At 37.9% G+C, this 19,039-nt stretch overlaps 1 protein-coding gene across 1 annotated transcript in view; it reads right to left on the reverse strand.

Annotated features, from left to right (window-relative positions):
* PRKAA2 (protein kinase AMP-activated catalytic subunit alpha 2) overlaps positions 1-19,039 on the reverse strand; it is a 61,928-nt gene that overhangs the window by 18,840 nt on the left and 24,049 nt on the right. The window contains exon 2 of the mRNA XM_040978654.1: positions 16,547-16,688. Coding sequence (XP_040834588.1) covers positions 16,547-16,688 — 142 coding nt within the window. The remainder of the gene's footprint in view (positions 1-16,546; positions 16,689-19,039) is intronic.

Raw genomic sequence — 19,039 nt, forward strand, 5'->3', positions numbered from 1 at the left:
TCACACTTGTCAGCATTATTTTCTGAATACAGCAGCAACACAAACTGACAAGGTTTAGAAATTTTTGAGAGTTATTATTTCTAATTAAGAAAAGAATTTTACTGCACAGACAAATTCCAAGCATTCCCCAGTTGTTAAATTGCCATGCACTTTCAGGTGCCATCCATATAAAAACAGCAGAAAAAGCTCGGAAAAAGAAATAGCTCTAAAGTCAGTAGCAAAAAAAAAAAAGAAGAAGAGGAAAGGAAGGAAGGAAGTGAAGGAAGGAAAGAAACAGGAAGAAAGAGAGAGAGAAAGAAAGAAAGAAAAAAGAAAGGACATTCACAAATACCCCTTTTGGTGGTCATATCTTTTGGTGTGTTAAAATATTACTAATATAGTTACATATATATTACTAATATAGTTACATATATATTACTAATATAGTTACATATATATTACTAATATATATATTACTAATATATTATTAGTAATATTACTAATATATATATATTACTAATATATTAGTAATATATATATATTACTAATATAGTTACATATATATTACTAATATAGTTACATATATATTACTAATATTAGTAACTATATATTACATATATAGTTACTAATATAGTTACATACATGTTAAAGACATGTAACATTGTCTTTATTTAGAACTCAATAAAAATTATAGTACTCGTTACCCTTGGCTGATGATCCATGGCCTCACTGGTCATGAATGGTCTTAAAGTAAAACACAGCTTTTAATGCTAGAATAGACACCTACGAATCTATAACCCAGACCACATGCTGTGACCTTGACAACATCTTCAATTTAACCGCAGAGACAGGGTATCAGCACCTATAGTCCCACTGCTTCTCCTTCTGCATGGCAGCCATTGTCCTGAGTGCCCTGATCATCACTTCCTGGTGTTGTTTTACACAATTTTAATTACATACACACATATATTGTGTGGGTTGCATTTTCTTTTCAAACATAAAAAATTCAAAAGATTCACTGAAAACAGAATTAAAAGATAAATTTACTCTGGTTCAACAGTTATGAAATATATAGGTAGCTTTTTAGTGGTACACATTTTCCATGAACATATTGACGATCCTGCACACTTTTGTCAAGATACTATTGAAAATATTGACTTCTTTTCTATATATTAACAAAAGCATCAAGTCAATAAAAATGGGCAAATTACAAGCGAGATTTCATTAAAAAGGAATGAATATGGTGTTCTACAAATGACAAAGAATATATAAACCCACAGCTAATCCCTCTTTGAAACGCAACATTATCTCCTAAAACTGCACACTCGCATATACTGTGACTCAGCAGTTCCATCAGTGGTCTATGCCAAAAAGAAAATCTTGCAACATCTATGTGCACACACACACACACACACACACACACACAGACATATACACAATATCCACAGCAAGCAGTAATAGCAATATTGTAGAAATAAGCTAAGTATTTTGCAGCAACAGATAATTTATAGATAATTTTTCCTTGCATTATTTTGTTTACAAAGTCAGTTGGCTTCTCTTATCACACTTACAATACCCTTAATTTTTCCAATCCATCCTTTCAGGAAAATAATATACTAGTTTTTTTTTTTTTTCAGTTGGAAGACTTACAGGATGCTGTGTTTATACAGCCAAGGATATATATTTAAATGTATCTCTGTCTGGTTCACTAGTAGCCTAAGATATTGCAGCCACTTCTAACTATAGCATAGATTTATTAAGTCACATTTAATGAATGTTTAAATTCTGGCTAGTTTGCGTAGTCTAGTTATAACTGTGATCTCAAAGAAATTCTTACATGAAACCTCTTCCCTCAAAAACCCCATCATCTCTTAAGTGTAGTCCATTAGGCAGCAATACCCAACATATCCTTTGTTGCTGTCACCAATCTCCTTGCCATCTATCCCTCTTTCTCACTTAATGCCATGTGCCCCACTGGTTATGTTTGTCATCATTTTGGGTATAAATAATATCCCAAGATAATCTGCTTAACACATGGATTCTAAACTACAGACATTCTCATTTCCAGCCATCTTTTCTATAACCACACATAACCAATTTCGCCATGATCTCACCCTTACAGGGACTAAGTCTTCCCATTTTCCACTGGCTTCCCATCCATGTCTACTAAAGGTCTGGGCTCCCAAATCAACCCCTCTTTCTGCAACATCAACTTCCTCCTCATTGCCTTTGAGATAACATCTTAACTAAACCATATTCATAAAACCCACATTGCTTTCTAGATACCACTCCTACTTTTTTTTCCTTTTATGAACAGTACCTTCTCCCTTTCTTAATCTCATATTCTCTCTTCAACTCCTCATATCAGATTTTATCCTCACCGTTTGGGAACTTGTTCTTCCCAAAGACAACAGCAACCTCCACACTGCCAAATCTACTAATAATTTCTATGCTCACCTTACTCACTGTTAAGCAGTAAAAGAAATAGTTGATAATCATTTTTTCTTAAAATACTTTCTTTGTTTGAGTCTTCTTGATATCGGGATCTCCTGGTTTTCCTAATTCTTCTTTGCTGAATTCCCCCACACCCTCAGACATCAAAACCATAGTTCCCCAAAGCTCCAGCCTTGGGTTTCTTTTAGTTTATATTAACTTCCTTTGTGACATCATCCAGTCACAGTACTTTAAATATTTTAAATAAAGTTCACATGGTAATGACTTCCAAATTTATCTCTCTATCTTATACCTCTTCCCTAAACTTCACACTTAGATAGTCAGCATTCAACTTAACAACTCCATTTGGATGGCTAACACACATCTCAATTTCATAAAACCAAAATAATGTTCTTGATACCACCTCTCAGCATCCTACCTCAAATCTGTTCCTACAATTTTGCCCACTTCAGCAACTGGCAATTCTGCCTTTTTATTTGCCCAGACCAGATACAACGGGTTCATATGTGACTTCTCCCACAATCTAAACATGTTCGCAAATGTTGCTGCCTCTACCTTGAGAATGCATACAGAATCTGATCACTTCTCAAAATTTCCACACTATGTTCTGCTCACCATCTTTCATTCTAATTACATTAATTGACTTCTAGCTAGCTTCCATATTTCAACACTTCCTCAGCTACAATCTGAATGTAAGTTAAAATATACTGTACTCTTGATGAAAACTTTCATAGGTAAAAGTCAAAGCCCTTGCAATGGCCTACATATCCTACACAGTATGACTCTAGATCATGAAAGAGCTCATCTCTTAATCTAGGCCTGCCAGATTACTCCACTTCTTGGTCTCCAGAGAGCAGGAAATTCCATTTCAGAACCTTTACTCTTTCATCTAGATACAACATTCCTCCTGTAGATATCACTTTGGCATATTCCTCACTTCTTCACTATGTAATATACATTTAACTACCAAGAGGTCAAGTGTTTATTTCCCCCACTGTCCCCTTCCACTGCACAAACACACACACTCACAGGTAGAAACTTCACAATAAGAAGTACTTTATTGTTGCTGTCTTTTTTATATTAATAGATTCCCAATGCTTAAAGGAATGGATCAACAATCTACTTTTCTGGTCCTGTCCTCCTTTATTCCCTACACATACACTGAACATCAGATAAACTGCACTACTCCCATTTTCCCGTGTTTCTCATACATTCATTCTCGCTCTCTTGCTTCAAGTCTCACCTCTTTATGGGTGCTAAAAGAAATTATCACACACTGACTATTATACCAGATGTTGGAGAGAAAAGATGACATATGCTACCTCCATTTAGATGCCTATTTGGAGTCTCACTTTAAAAACTACAACAGTATTCTAACAATCACATACGCCTCATGTTTCTCCTCCATTGGTTTCATTTCAAAAAATGGCAATAAATCGCCATCTAAGTGTTCACATTGAAACCCAAAATTACAATTGCTCAAGCAGAAAAAAAAAATTCTCACTTCTTTTCTTTTTCCTGCCTGGTTGATCAGGATTTCGTTACTTATACTTCCAAAATACTAACAAATCCTTTGATTTCTTTCTCTGTGAACTACCTGTGTCAAACAGAACTTTCGATGATAGAAATGCTTCATGACTACTCTGTCCAATACAGTCATCATTCATCACATGAGTGATTAGACATTTGAAATATGGCTAGTTTGATCACATAGTGAAGGTTTTAATATATTTCAAAGAATGTTTATTCTACTTGAAAGTCCGAATTACAGGGAGAGTTGGCGACACACAAAAAGGAAGATATAGACATTTTCCATCGGCTGTTTCACTCCACAAATAGTTACAATGGCCAGAGTTTAACTTATCCAAAGCTGGCAGCCAGGAGCTTCTTCCAGGTGTCACATGTGGGTGCAATGCCCAAGGGCTTGAACCATCGATGCTGCTTTCCCAGGCCATAAGCAGGTAGTTGGATGGCAATTGAAGCAGCAGAATTAATACCAGTATACATATTGCATGCCAGAGCTACAGGTAGAGGATTATATTTATTTATTTTTATTTATTTGCAAAGCTGAGTGATAGAGAATGAAAAATGGATGGAAGAAGGTGACAGAGAGACATTACTAAGATATTTTCCAGCCATTAGTTCACCAATACACATTAGCACCAAAAACCAGGGCTGGGTCAAATCAAGATCAGAAGCCTGTAAACTCCACTTGGTTTCCACATGGATGGCAGAGGCCCTGGGACCAGGCAGACTTCCACTGCCTTGCCAAGTGTAATATTGGGAATTGGATCAGAAGCGAAGAGGGGCTCAAACCTTACTCTAATATGGGATGCCAGCATTAGCTCACTTAACTTTCTTTGCCATACTCAGAAGCAATAATGTAAATTCAGTCACATGTGGTTATTGACTATGGTATTAACACAAATACATACTATCACTTTGGTTCTTCCATCATGATCTTTCAGCGAGGCTATAGAATATCTCCCTAAATGGTATCTCTTCTTCCACTTTAGCCTCTCTACTCACTTTACACTAAGGTCCTATTGTGTCACTCCTCCAACTCTCCATAAGCTTCCCATTTGGAACAAAGCACACTTTTGAAACAAGCCAATTAAGACTCAAGATGACTGAACAGTCAAAAACAAATACCAGAAAAGGAAAGGAAGGACCACATTTCCCAGAGACTGATTGAGAAGGTTTCCAGGAATCAGACAAAAAAACAGGAGACTGTGAGGCAGCTAGGAGAGAGGTAACACCACTGGCTGCCACTCTGCTAGCAAGTCCTGTGTCTACATGGCTAGCTGCTGGTTTGGAAACTTCATCCAGCCAGAGTAAGCCAAGAGGAGGCTGCTGTGACCCCCATCACTGGAAGCTTTGAGAGAGTATTTCATGGTCTTCACTGGCATTGAACTCAGCCTGTGAAGTGGCATGGGTTTGGGTAACTACTTTGTTCCATAAAGGAAAGCCATATTTCCTCCCTTCCCTCTCCCCACCAAAGCACCAGACTCAAACTGTTGTAGTGGAGACAGAGCTAGGAAATAGTGGGCAGCTCCTCCATTGCTGCTACTGGGACTACAGAAAGAAAAACTTGAATTATAAACAATATAATCCATGAACCCCATGACATGACGGTAGCAGCTCTGGGAATAGGCCCCCAGGGCTAAGAGGGTCATGCATTACAGCTTGATTTCTGTTTACCCACTGGGTCTGACTGCAGAGACTCAGGGCTCCCTGAGGCAGACCTTGTGAAGGGATCAGGGGAAGCACCGCATGGTGAACTGATGCTCTGGATACTGCCCATACCTGGGTGAGTGAGGTGCACTGGCACTGGGAACTCACTCTGGGCTGTGAATGCAGATTCACCCTGGTACAGAGAGGCTGGGATACTGAATTCACTGGCCAATTCCAACATATCCTTTTCTTCATTGACTATATCCAAAGGAGCAAAACCACACCTGTCTTGGGATGCACTCTGGACTCTTGCTCAACTCATAAACTTCTGCCAAAGATCCCTGACCCTACTTATCACACTGTCCTGGAACTCAACAACAAATATTAGTCACTGCACAAATCCCCAGAGGTACATATCCAAGAATACAGCCTTTATTCAAAAACAAAATATCTTGCAGAGGATACAGAAACAAAAGATTCCATAAATGTGCAAAACTCAACATCAGAAACACAAGAAACATGACCAAGAAGGTGATATGACACGACAAAGAAACAGAATGATACATTAATATTAGATGATTAAGAAGGAATGATAGATGAAATGCCTGAAACAGAACTCAAAATAATTGTAAGATCACTCAAAAACACAGAGAAACAATTAACTGAAATATGTAATCATGGATAAGAAATTCTGTAAAGAGAGATACTTAGGGAAAATCAAATATTAGATATGAAGCATTCAGGAAATCAAATTAAGAAGATATATAGCAAAAGCTTTAATAAACAAGCTTGGAGAGGCCTAGGAAAAATCATTCCACCTGTACGACAGATCTTTTGATAAGTGGAAAAGTGTTTAGGATATGCAATAGTATCAAATAACCAACAAATAAGTCTTACAAGTAACTAAAGGTATGAAAAAATGGCTTAGAAAATTAATTTAGACAAAAAAAAAAACAAAAATCTCCCCCATTTGGAGAAACATGAAGATTTAAATATAGTACACAGAACCCCAAACAAAAACAAAAGTTTCTCCTCAACAAGCCACATTATAGTCCTATTTTCCAAAGTAAAACATAAAGATAATATATCCTAGGATCTGCAAGAGAGAAAAACACCAAACCACTCTTAAAGGAACCTTATCAGACTGACAGGTTTCTAAGAAATACTCCACAGGCCATAAAAGAACAGAGATACAGTCCAAGTCTCCCTCCAACCCCCCCAAAAAAACAACAAAACAAAAACCTATCAACCCAGTACTCTTCATCCAGTAAAGCTTTCATTCATAAACAAAGGTGAAATAAAGACCTTACACCGCAAGTAACAACTGAATTTGCCACGATCCAGCTTTCTTTTTTTAATGAAAATTAAGGATGCACTATCCACAGAAATAGAGCCAATCAGCACCATGGAGGAAAGTGAAGGTAGAAAATCTCCTAGTTTAAAAAACAAACAAACAAAAACAAAGACTCAAAAGAAACAATAAGAATATTTGTGGGGAAATGGCAGGACCAAGTCATTATTTACCAATAATATACAATATGCTAAATTATAAATCTTCCAATTATTTTACAAATTGGCTGAACGAAAAAAAGGATGAACTACAATGCTGTATATTAAGAAACACATTTCATGAAAGTAAAAGAATAAAAAAATTCCACATAAATATAAATGAAAAGTGAGCAGTTATCACTATAGCTACCAGAAAAAAGCAGACTTTAAGATGACTATTACAAGACATAAAAACAGTCACCCTATGATTGAGGGGTCAATTCAACAAGAAATGTGACTACAGTAAATGAATATGCACTCAATGTTAGGGCACCCAATTATATAAAACAAATATGAATGGACATAAAGAGAGATATAAAATAATAATGGAAGACTTCAACACAACACTTTTATCAATGGACTAATTAACCATCATACCAACATCATACTTATACACCAATGATATTCTGGCTAAGAAACAAATTATGAGTTCCTTTCACAATAACTTCATAAAAATTTAAGTATCTTGAAAAAAATTAGCCAAAGATGCAAAAGATTTCTATAATAAAAATTTCTACAACAAAACATGAGAGAAAAATTAGAATGCACAATAAAACATGGGAAAAATGCTTCCAGGCTCATGATGCAGAAGAAGTACTATCACTAAGATATCCATAAAATTAAAGTAATTTATAGATTTAGGGTGAACCCATTCAAAATATCAAGGACATTCTTCCAAGATCTAGAAGAGACATCTGACAGGATTGGAAAAACCAAGCATCTGATAAAGGAGAATTGCCAGAATTTTAGGAGTTCGAGAAAGTCAACAATAATAATACAATTCAATTAAGAAATGGGCAAAAGATGTGAACAGGCACATTTTATAATATGTACTACAAATGGTCAACAAACACACACACACAAATGCTCAAAATCTCTAGCCATAGGAGCATGAAAACAAAAGCCACAATGAGGTATTACTTTACTCCAGTTAAAAAATGACTATCATGCAAAAAATTTAAAAATAACAAATGCTGGTGAGGATATACGGTTAGCCTGATAAACTATGAGTGAGAGTGTAAACTGGCACAATCATTATGGAAGAAAGTATGGAGAATCCCCCAAAAAATAAAACTTGAGCTGTGAACCAGCTATCCTCTGGGAATATCTCCAAAGGAAATAAAGGAAGTAGCTGAAAGAGCTTTGTACATTTCCATATAACAGCAGCTCAATTCAGAACACTTATGATGGAATCAACCTGGATATCCATCACCTAATCACTAAAAGAAGAAATATAGAATACATGCATTGTAGAATATAATTCAGCCATAGAAAAGGAGGAAACTCTGACACTGGCCACAAAAAAAAAAAAAAAAAAAAAAAAAGGATCCAAATGAAGATCATTATGCAAAGTGAAAGAAGTCAGACACTTAAACACAAGTACCACATTTTATCTTAACTGAGGTAGTTAACAGTTATAAAGAGAAAACATAAAAACTCAGTGCATGTCATAGCATTTGTTTATAATTATAGATCATTTACTATGCAGTATATAGATACCAGTTCCTTGAATTATACTATGTAACTGACAATAGAATATTATTTCCCACGTTTTTCTAAAAAATGAAAAAAGAAGGCTTGGTGCGATAACCTAACAGCTAAAGTCCTTGCCTTGAACGTGCCAGGATCCCATATGGTAGCAAGTTATAATTCCAGCAGCCCTGCTTCCCATTCAGCTCCCTGCCTGTGGCCTGGGGAAGCAGCAGAGAATGGCCCAAAGCCTTGGGACCCTGCACCCATGTGGGAGACCTGGAAAGAGCTCTGAGCTCCTGGCTTCAGAGTGGCTTAGCTCCAGCCTTTGAAGCCACTTGGGAAATGAATCATCGGTTGGAAGATCTTCCTCTCTGTCTTTCCTTCTCTCTGTATATCTGCCTTTCCAATAAATAAATCAAGAAAAAAAAAAAAAGAAAGAAAGAAGAAGAAAGGGAGGGAATACTCAGATCTCAGGGGATACTAGTAATTTGTTGTTCTTAATTTGAAAATTGTTATAAATGTGAACAAAGAATGAAAAATTCATTGAAATATTTACTTGCATTTCTTGGTATAATACTGCATTGCAATAAAATGTTTGTTTTAAAAATGTTGCTTTACAGAGTGATGGACTTATCATTGATTGTGAAGAACTATACTATTGTAGTGACATGGGGAAATTAGTTGGGGGCAGGGATTTGGGTAGGAGGGAAGGGAAATCCTGGAATCTGTGCAACCATGGAGTAATAAAATAAGTAGATTAATTTTTTAAATGTCACTTACAAAAAGAACAAAATACAAATGTTTCAGCAAAGCCTTCAAGCAAAGACTTTGTGTTTGTTTCATCACTTTGGGGTTGTTCTTCAGCCTGCTTTGAAAACATTGCTTCCACTCCCAGCTGTAGGAAACTGTTTAGGTAGCCTTGTACCTAGGCAAGTGTTACAAAGCTGGAAAAAAAGCAGGCAATATCTGGCAAGCATTCTGAGCCTGGTTAATGTCAAATCTGTATTAACTACGCAAGTGTGCCAGTATCATTGCCCATTTTGTTTAAGATATGTGGTGATGATAGGGAATGTAAGTCCAGAACACACCACACCAGCTTCCTGTCAGGGGGGCTGCAGATTGCCAGGGGCAGGAGCTCTGGGGATATGCTGGGAGTGCAAGCAGCTGAGGGCAAGTTTGACAGGAGAGGAATAGCTTCTGGGGTCTTCCTCAGACAGAGTTGCTGCACTCATGGATAAGTGAAGGAGCTGAGAGAGAGAGAATGGTTTAGAGCGGATACACTGAAGGGCAAATCTGAGTCAGGCCAAGGCACCTGTCCACATGGGGGACGTGGGTCTGGGTAAATAGCATTGCCCAATACCTACTGGCACATACAAAAATTGTAGTTATGGGACTTGGCTGGCAGTACTAGGCTGCAGTACCCACCTGCAAGTGCATGTTTGCTGGAGTACATGGTAGTCCAGGTCAGGCTGGGCTACAGCACCCACAAAAACAAGACAGAACCAGATCTGGGGGCAGATTCTGTAGGGAACTTGTGGGCTCACCTCTGTGGAACGGCTGCAAGCACCAGTTTGCAAGGAGAGCTGGGGATGGTGACAGGCTAAGCCAAACTAGAACACAGAACTCATGGGAGCTGGGGATGGGGCTGCGAAGTAGAAAGCTGTGCCAGGTTGTAGAACTCATAGGCACATGAAAGGACCAGGACTGAGGGCAGATTATTCCAAGCAGGCAATAGTACCTGCCAACACATTTGAAATTCACAGCTGAAAGTGGACCTGGTAAGGGTACTTGAGGAACTCCCCTGCAAGGCTGCAGCTCCCACTGAGGAACACAATAGCCAGGGCTGGGAGTGTGCCAGGCCAGACAAGGTTGCAGCATTCATCTGCATGCATGTGGGCTAGGTCTCGGGTCAGGTCAGCCACAACACCCACAATCAAAAGCACCTGGTGAGACTGTAAGTAGGCCATGCCAGGCTGGGTTAAAGCAGTATGTGAAAGATCTGGGGCTGTAAATGGGCATCATAGCAGAACTTTGGGGAATATCCTGCTAGCCTGCAGTCCCACTGATGAACATGAGAGCTGAGACTTAGGACAGCCAGAATAGGTTAGGCTCCAGCACCACAGATGCTTATAAGAGTTAGAATGGGTGTGGGACAGCCGTGGTTAGGATGCAGCACCCACTATTTCCCATGAGAGCTGAATCTGGCAGAGGGCCAAGCTGGGATAGGCTTTAGCCCACATGGGTGAAAAAGAACAGATGTAGGCCAGTCATGAGGGCTGCAGTATGTACTGGCGAGTGTCAGGACTAGGGATGATCATGTTAGGCTGGGCTGCAGCACCAGTCTGCACAAGCAAGATCTACAGCTGGGATCAAGCCTGACTGGAGAATAAGAACTGACCTGCTCGACTTCAGCCCCAACTCATGAACATGAGAGCCAGAGGTGGGGGCAGGCCAGGCCATAGTGGGCTACAGCATCCATCAGCATGTGTACAAGCCAGGTCTGGGGGACAGGCCAGGCTAGACCAGTCCACAGAATACACTGGCATGAGAAAGAGTCAGTATCGGTCCAAGTGGGACCACATTACCCAACAATTCACATGAGAGCTGGGAATGGGCAAGGCTGAGCTAGGCTACAGCATCCACCAGTAAATAATGAGGCTGGGAGCGGTTCATTCAGACTGCGCCACAAAACATGTTGTCAGGTACAAGGCATGGGCCTGGGAACAAGCTTATTAGGGAAACTTAAGGGATTCCCTTGCTGAGCTGCTGCATCCATGGCTGACCATGAGGGCTGAGACTGGTGTTGGGCTACCCTGGGAGCAGGTCATGCTAGGATACAATGCTACACCCATTGTAATGCATAGAAACCAGAATGGGTGTGGGTCAGATGAGCAAGGCCACAACACCCACTGGCAAGTGCCAGGACTAAATGTGAGTCATGTTAGGGTGCACTGCAGTACACCCTAGCAAGAGCAAGATCTGAGGCTAAGGGTGAGCCTGGTAGAGGAACTGTGAGCACTCCTCTGCTGGGCTGCAGCTCCCACTGGTGAGCATAACAGCCAGGACCGGGAGCAGATAAGGCTGGTCAAGGCAATAACACACATCCACATATGTGTGGACCAGGACTGGGGGCAAGTCTAGCTGAGCTAAGCTGCACACCTATGTATGAGAGGCAGATCAATTTGGGACTGATGGGGCTTGGCCACAGGACATGCAAAAACCAGGGCTAGTGGCAAGCTTGGCCGGGCTTACTAGTGGCAACCCCAAGTAGGTTGTGGAACCCACTAATGTGCATGGGGACCAGGACTGTGGCAAACTGGGCTAGGCCACAGCACACATCAAGTAAATGTGAGCTATGGGGCTGTGGGAAAAACTGACCAGGGCAGCTGCATCAACTGATATGTATGTTGGCTAGTTCAGGTGAAAAACTGAACCTAACTCTGCACTGGCTGATGCACTCAATGGTTAGGTCTGGAGTCACACTAGACAAGGTTTCTTGGGGAAATTCCCAACTACATTGCTGGACTTAAATTCCAGCCATAGGGAAAAATGCAGAATATGTTGTTCATCCTTGGAATGCATGTGTTGGGATGGGACCTGCTCAGTTGCTGATGCTTGCGCAGTGGACAAAATGCTCAGACGCATACAGTGGACATGACAGCCAGCTTATCTAGGCCAGCAGAGGACACCGAGTGCCTTGTCAGAGGATGGAAAGCAGAACAGGTTGGACCACTTTCCTGGCCAACCTTTGCAAAATGTTCCTGAGCTGTGATGCACTGAAGTGAACTTGGTTAGCCTACAGACCTTGGGAAGATTTTCCCGACCCTAGTGCAATGAAAGTACTGACATCTCAGAACTACCAAAAACACTCAAGCAACAGCCTGGCAACACTCTTTACCATATCAAGGTCTCTAAGGCATCATCAAATGACTGTCCTCTATTCCTGATGCTGATGTAGCTTGACAGCAATGAGTGATTCCCTACTCTTACCACATCATGTGGACACAAAAGGAAACTTTTGCCCCACCCCCTTTCCTCCATATTTTGACTCTCCCTCAACCCTACTCGGAAACCCGCATGAGTTTGCATCCCTCTCAACTTTGTCAAAAATACTAAAAATTAAAAAAAAAAAGAAAACATTACTTCCAGTTCTTCAAACACATGGCTCTTGCTTTTATCATCCTTTCGATCTTAGCTCAAAATCTGCATCTTCAGTGAGGCTTTTCATCACAACTGAATCCACACTAAAACTTCTTGCTTTATAGTCACACTCCATGACAGCACCATGTCTCATCTCCTCACAGCCCTTAATACTATGTAAATAATCTCAATCATTTACTAGCTCTATATTCCTGAACATAAACATCATAAGAGAATCTGCCAGTTTTTCACTACTACAACCCAATGTGTAAACAGAACACGTCTGAGTGGATTTTCAACAATTTGGCAAAATTAATACAGAAACAAAATACACAGCTCCTGTTCCTAAGAAATTCAATCATATGGAGGTTACCATGAATAAATTGAGTAATTATAACAAACTCTTAAGCACTCTGGAAAAAGTGAACGCAAGGTGTTCTGAGAGCATAGAGGCTGGATCTAATCCAGTATGAGACAGTGAGGTAGTTCCCCAGAGGTACTCCCATCTAAGGGCCAACAACAAAAAGGTCAATTGTAATGGACACCCTAAAGAGGGGAGAAGTGAGGAAAGCTTCCTAAGCAAGACAAGAGTTAAATTGTAAGCAAGATAGTGACCAGTAAGTAAGAGCAGAGAAAAGCAGAAAATTCAGGAGGCATTCAGGAAGAAGTTACAGTATGTGGGGAGTCTCAAGGTGGCAGAACAGGGTAAGGACAGATTTAGACAGATGGAGAAGTATTAGCCAAATTGAAGCGGAGAGGGTGCAATCCTGGGAAACAGGAAAGGACAGACAAATGTCAGAGACACCTGGAAATTTGGAATTTCCTTGAAAACCAATTTTTTGTTGTTGTATTCTAGATTTAGTGTTCAAGATTTTTTGTTAATTCCAGAGGCACATTTTGTAAGAAGGAAGTTATTCTTGGCAGTTATTCCAATACTGCATAAAAGAGAGCCATACAAAAGATCATGTCTCTCTTCTTTTTAAGTTACTAATGCTTAGGTTACTAATAGAAACAACGTTTTGTTTGTAACAAGAACAGATAATCATTTTCAAAGTTACAGCCACAGGTTAAGAGGCAAGTGGCTGAATGGATTACTACATCCAAGGCTGGAAGCTTGGGACTTTAAACATTAAATTCACCTAACAAATCACTTCTGACCAATTCTGTGAGTGTTCTTTAACTCCTTCACAAAAGTAAAATGGGAAATAATTAAATAATTGTGAGTCAGAATGAGAAAATTAGCCAAACAAAAATTAAATATTTTAAATATAGATTTTGAATCAGGAAGAGATTGATAAATGTACCTTTAAAATTAGTACTTTCAAATTAGTGATACTTGCAACTGCTCGATTACTTTTTTTTGCAACTGTTTGATTACTGATCACTTTTTAAGAACCAAAGACATTCTAGGACAAAAAGGGCAACATTTCCATTACGGTGACCATTCTAAAGCCAACAAGTCAAGAATAAGGCAAACATGGAGGCCTCTTTCCTATTTCTCACTTTGGTTTATGATCTGTGTAGGTTGGCCATTCAGCTATCCCATTTCCCGTGTAAATGGCTACTGAGTCAGGGGGGACAGGAGCGATTTCCCTTAGAAGTCACTGGGTGCATTGTTTTCTTCATGAAGGTTTTTTATTTTCTTTTTCATTTTTTAGTGACACATTCGTCATTCCATCCAGCTCCCTGCCTGTGGCCTAGGAAGGCAGTCGAGGACGGCCCACAGCAGCATGTTACTTAAATTTGTGTTGTTGTAAACTTCTTACATTTCCTCCTATTGTTGATTTTGTTTTATGGCTCTACATTTAATGGGATGTGTAGTATCTGTGTAATAGAGACTATCATATGCAGATGTGAAGATATAATGCAGTATGCATCTCTATCCAAATCAAAGACGGACCCTCAATGAAACTCAAACACATCGCAACCCTAGGATGATGGATTTCTACCATTGTCCAAACCTACAATGTCAGGATACACTTACATAGCAGAATGACAGAACTGCTTGTGAAGGACTATAACACTGTAATAATACAGAGAGAAATCACTGTTGGGGAAGGGATTTGAGGAGGGAGATATGGAAATCCCAGACCCTATGGAAATGAATCATAAAATACTTTAAAAAACAAAATAACAACAAAGACATAAACAAATCTCCTTAAATAATAAATTAAATAAAGACTAGGTAATAACATCAGTACAAAATAAAAGTCACTGGGTGATGAAATGAAATCATTTTGAGCATAGAATCAACATCAGACATAAGGTGTTTCCATTAACTGGGGCCCTCAGGAAAGCTGCAGCCAGTTTTCAGGCTGTCAGTTCCTGCTTTGGGAAGCACTATGCACTGTAACAGTGCTGACACAGCTCATTCTCAAAGCACTCCAAGGCATTTAAAGACAGAGGGGGGAAATAGGAGTCAGTGAGCTCACAGGTGGTACAACTCACATATCAAACAATTCATAATTTTTAAGATTCACTGTTTGCAGTGGGCCCACCCAGAAAATCTAGGATAATCTATATATTTTTTAAAGACAGCTGGTTAGCAACCTTAATTTCATTTACAATTTTAATTCCCCTTTGCTACGAAATTTAACATAATCTCAAATTCTGAGATTAGAAAATAGATGTATGGAGGAGTGGGGTCAATTATTCTGCCTACTATAGCTAAATGCTAAGCTTGTTGTCAAATAATAAGATTTCACTGGGTTATCAAGCTTTCCACACTAACAGTGAAACTCAAAGATGACTTGCTGGCAATGTTTTGGCTAAATGTCTGATTTTAATGAATCATTTTATTAAACACAATTGAGGGATCAGCAAATACATTTTTTCTTTTAAGGGATTTATATAACTGAAAATTTTGAGAAATAGTGGAGTTCTGGCATTTGGAGTCATATGTGAATTTAATTGCCAAGTCTGTGACCTTAAACTATGCAGTTTATAAAATAAGACTATTTTATATGGTTATCATAAGGATAATACAAAATTATTTATGTAAAATATTCAGTAAAATTTTGGGCACAAACTAATGCTATTAAACTATTCAATAATAAGATTAATATTTATTTTACAAAGCCGTGTCCAAGTCTGAAGATTAGAAATACAATTTTCAATGTCTAGCATATTACATTATCTTAATAAATGTTAAACTGCAATAACTGTATATGATAGGTAAATGTTATTCAATACTGAATCAATTTTCTGTGTCTAGTCAGTTTTATTTGTCATAGAATTAAATGAATTATCTTACCTTTTAGTATTTAGTTATCATTAGTATAGCTTTTAATATTTACCTTTTAGTATTTAGTTATCTTTTTAAGTTTTAAGTTAATTTTTTTTCATGTTTTCCCAAAAATTCCACTGTTGGTAATTACAGTGTCACCTGCACTTCTACAAGCAATGTACTGCCTGAAAGAAACCTTCAGCAATTACTCTTTACTTTTTCTAAAAGAAAACCTGTTATGTTCATGAAAAGTAACTACAGAAAATTTACAAGAATGAGCCTAACAACATCACAGTCTTGAACATTAAATACTAAAAATTCCATCTTAAAGGTTACATTCATCACTCAAAAATACTACCAATTTTCAAATAATGTCTTCTAATTGTAAACCAAGAGGAGCTAGAAAGAACTGGAAGATGCTTAGTACATCAGCACTTACTGAATATATTTAAAAAGACAATTCATAAAAGATAAACTAAAGATAATTATTCACAAAACTCTTAAAATATTTTAAAGTAGCTTTCTTTTATATTATAAAATCCAAATACTTACAGTTTGATAATATGAGGATGGCGAAAGAGTTTTAAATTCTGAATTTCTCGCTTTATTTTTCCAACAACATCTAAACTGCGAATCTTCTGTCTATTTAAGATTTTAACTGCCACTTTATGGCCTGTCAATTGATGTTCTCCAACTAAAGGGAAAAAAAAAGGAAAACAATGTTGTCATATCAAAATAATAATTTATTTGTATTTTCTTCCATTATACCTTAAACCTCTTTAGTCATATATACCACTTTTCTGTCATTAAGTACATAAAACTCAAGTTTTTCCTTCTCACCGTCTCCTTTTCTACTAGAAGTAGTCTTTGAAACCAGAAACTATATTTTAGTCGTAGAGGCCCTAAGCTTGTATGACTCTTAGAACAAGACTGCTGTATTCATCAATAACTCGCTGGAAGTATCTGAGCAATATTTCACATGCAGATACACTTAGTATGTACATGCCACACGAAATGAGATGAATATTTTTCTTTTCTTCATATACACAGATTTACAATATGGATTAGAGTGCACAGTGTGGATTTAAGAGATACCCTTTAATACTACTCAGATTTAAAATCCCTCTATTGGTGAATACATTTCTCAGTTCCCTCTCCTTTATTTCCTCAAGAACAACTTTTCATTTTGATTCTTTTTAGCGAACTTCCTTTTTTATTTCATTGGGAAGAAGCAAAGTCACCAGTAAGATTGCAAAGTTTGCTTTCTCAGCTGAAAAACAAAACAAAACAACAAAACAACCACTACTAGTTTCAGAAATTTCCTATTCAATGTAAAGGATCTAAATGGTTTCTTGTTTCTTGTATGACTTCCCTTTAGAGATTGTGGAATGCCCAAGTCCTTGCTTAGATGATTAATAGATTTGGAACTCTCCCCATTTCCCTGTCAACCTCAGTGACAGTAACTAGCACTGAGATTCTCTGCTCAATACAATGAGCAAGAATTAAATTCCTATTTTCCCATTTAATGGCAACATTGCTGCCTATTTAGAACACATGTGATCATTCCAGATCAAAGAAGACTATTAGCCAAACAAAAAGGTGTTTGGTTTTTAGTTCCGTGGTTAATCTAAAAAACAAGGAAATAAAAATGTGAGTGAATTCACTCAGAAAATAATACAAAGTATTAGTCTATAAAATCTGGTCAAATAACTAGCTCATTTATTTTTACATATGAAGAAAACTTTCTCTGAAACAATGGAAAAGATGATATTTTCCCTTGAGAGGATTAAGCATGTTATTAAGCTATTTCATATGCAAGCAGTCAAATGTTTTCATAATTCCCTTTATTTTTAAATAATTTCTCTTTACTTTTGTTGAAGTATACTAGCTTCTTCTACATGGAAGTGTGTAAGTCCTTAACCATAATTAATGAAATCTGAAGCATTTGTCATAATCATATTCTACCTGAAAGCTAATAAATGTTCCTAAAGTTCTGGTAATAAAACAACTTAAGACCAATACTTTTTGTTATGTGTATTAACATAAAACTTCCTATAGGCAAATGAAGGAAAATGACCAGAAAAGCTTAAATATCATCAGTTTTATTCCCAAAGAGTCATTATAAAAATACTTGCTAAGTGTATGTGCCAGGAGTGTGCTGGTCAAACACACACGAAGCAGAGATTCTTAACAGGCTTCTAAAAACAGCAGCAATAAAAGGGCTAATTTAAATTGTGTATTGTACTCTATCTGAAGACTGTCCGGGAAACTTTATCTTATCAAGACAGAGTAGACGAGAAAGAACACCACAAAACCACTGAGACTGGACAAACTTGCCATGATTTACAATGTCAATAACTATCTTTCCAGGAGCCATAAGGAAATTCACTTGTTGAACAACTACTTAATGAATGCCTATCATAGTTAAGTTCTGTGCTAATTACACACACCTCATTCTTGAGAAATAAGTGGTGAACAAAGTCGTTGTCAATTGTCATATTGCTGGTTATTCATTGCTTTCTACTACATCTTCTTTTCTCAGGCATGACTCTCAAACATCTATTGTAAGGTTACCCAGGGTATAGTTCACTTACATCCTTCTCTTGTAAACAGACATCTCGGTGTACAAAGGTTTTGGCTAAATGCACGTAAGCAGAAGTGTCTTGGCAGCATTTCTTCATCCCCTCCTCCATTTCAAAACCATTGTTTGGAAGCCCTACGTCATGCTTAGGCAGTAAGAAATAGCCGGAGAAAGCTGCACAGTTGTGCACACCATCAAGAATGACAAACACTCTGTACTCCCTGCTCAGATTTTACACAAGTACAAAATGGTACTGTCTTGTTTAAGCCATTCCTCTTGTCACTGGCAGTTGGATCTAAGTAATACATTGTTTAGAATACTTTAGAATTCAAACTACTTGGAATTGACTTCAAATTTCCTATTCCGCTGGAAAAGCATATACAGGTTGGTGGAGATAAATTATAATCTATAACCCTGAAAATCTCATAGCTCAAAGAGTTAAAGAAATTGACAAAATTATCAAT

The sequence above is a fragment of the Ochotona curzoniae genome, unplaced genomic scaffold (assembly GCF_017591425.1).
Source record: "Ochotona curzoniae isolate NIBS_2020 unplaced genomic scaffold, NIBS_Ocur_1.0 contig_291, whole genome shotgun sequence".
NCBI classification, from domain to species: domain Eukaryota; kingdom Metazoa; phylum Chordata; class Mammalia; order Lagomorpha; family Ochotonidae; genus Ochotona; species Ochotona curzoniae.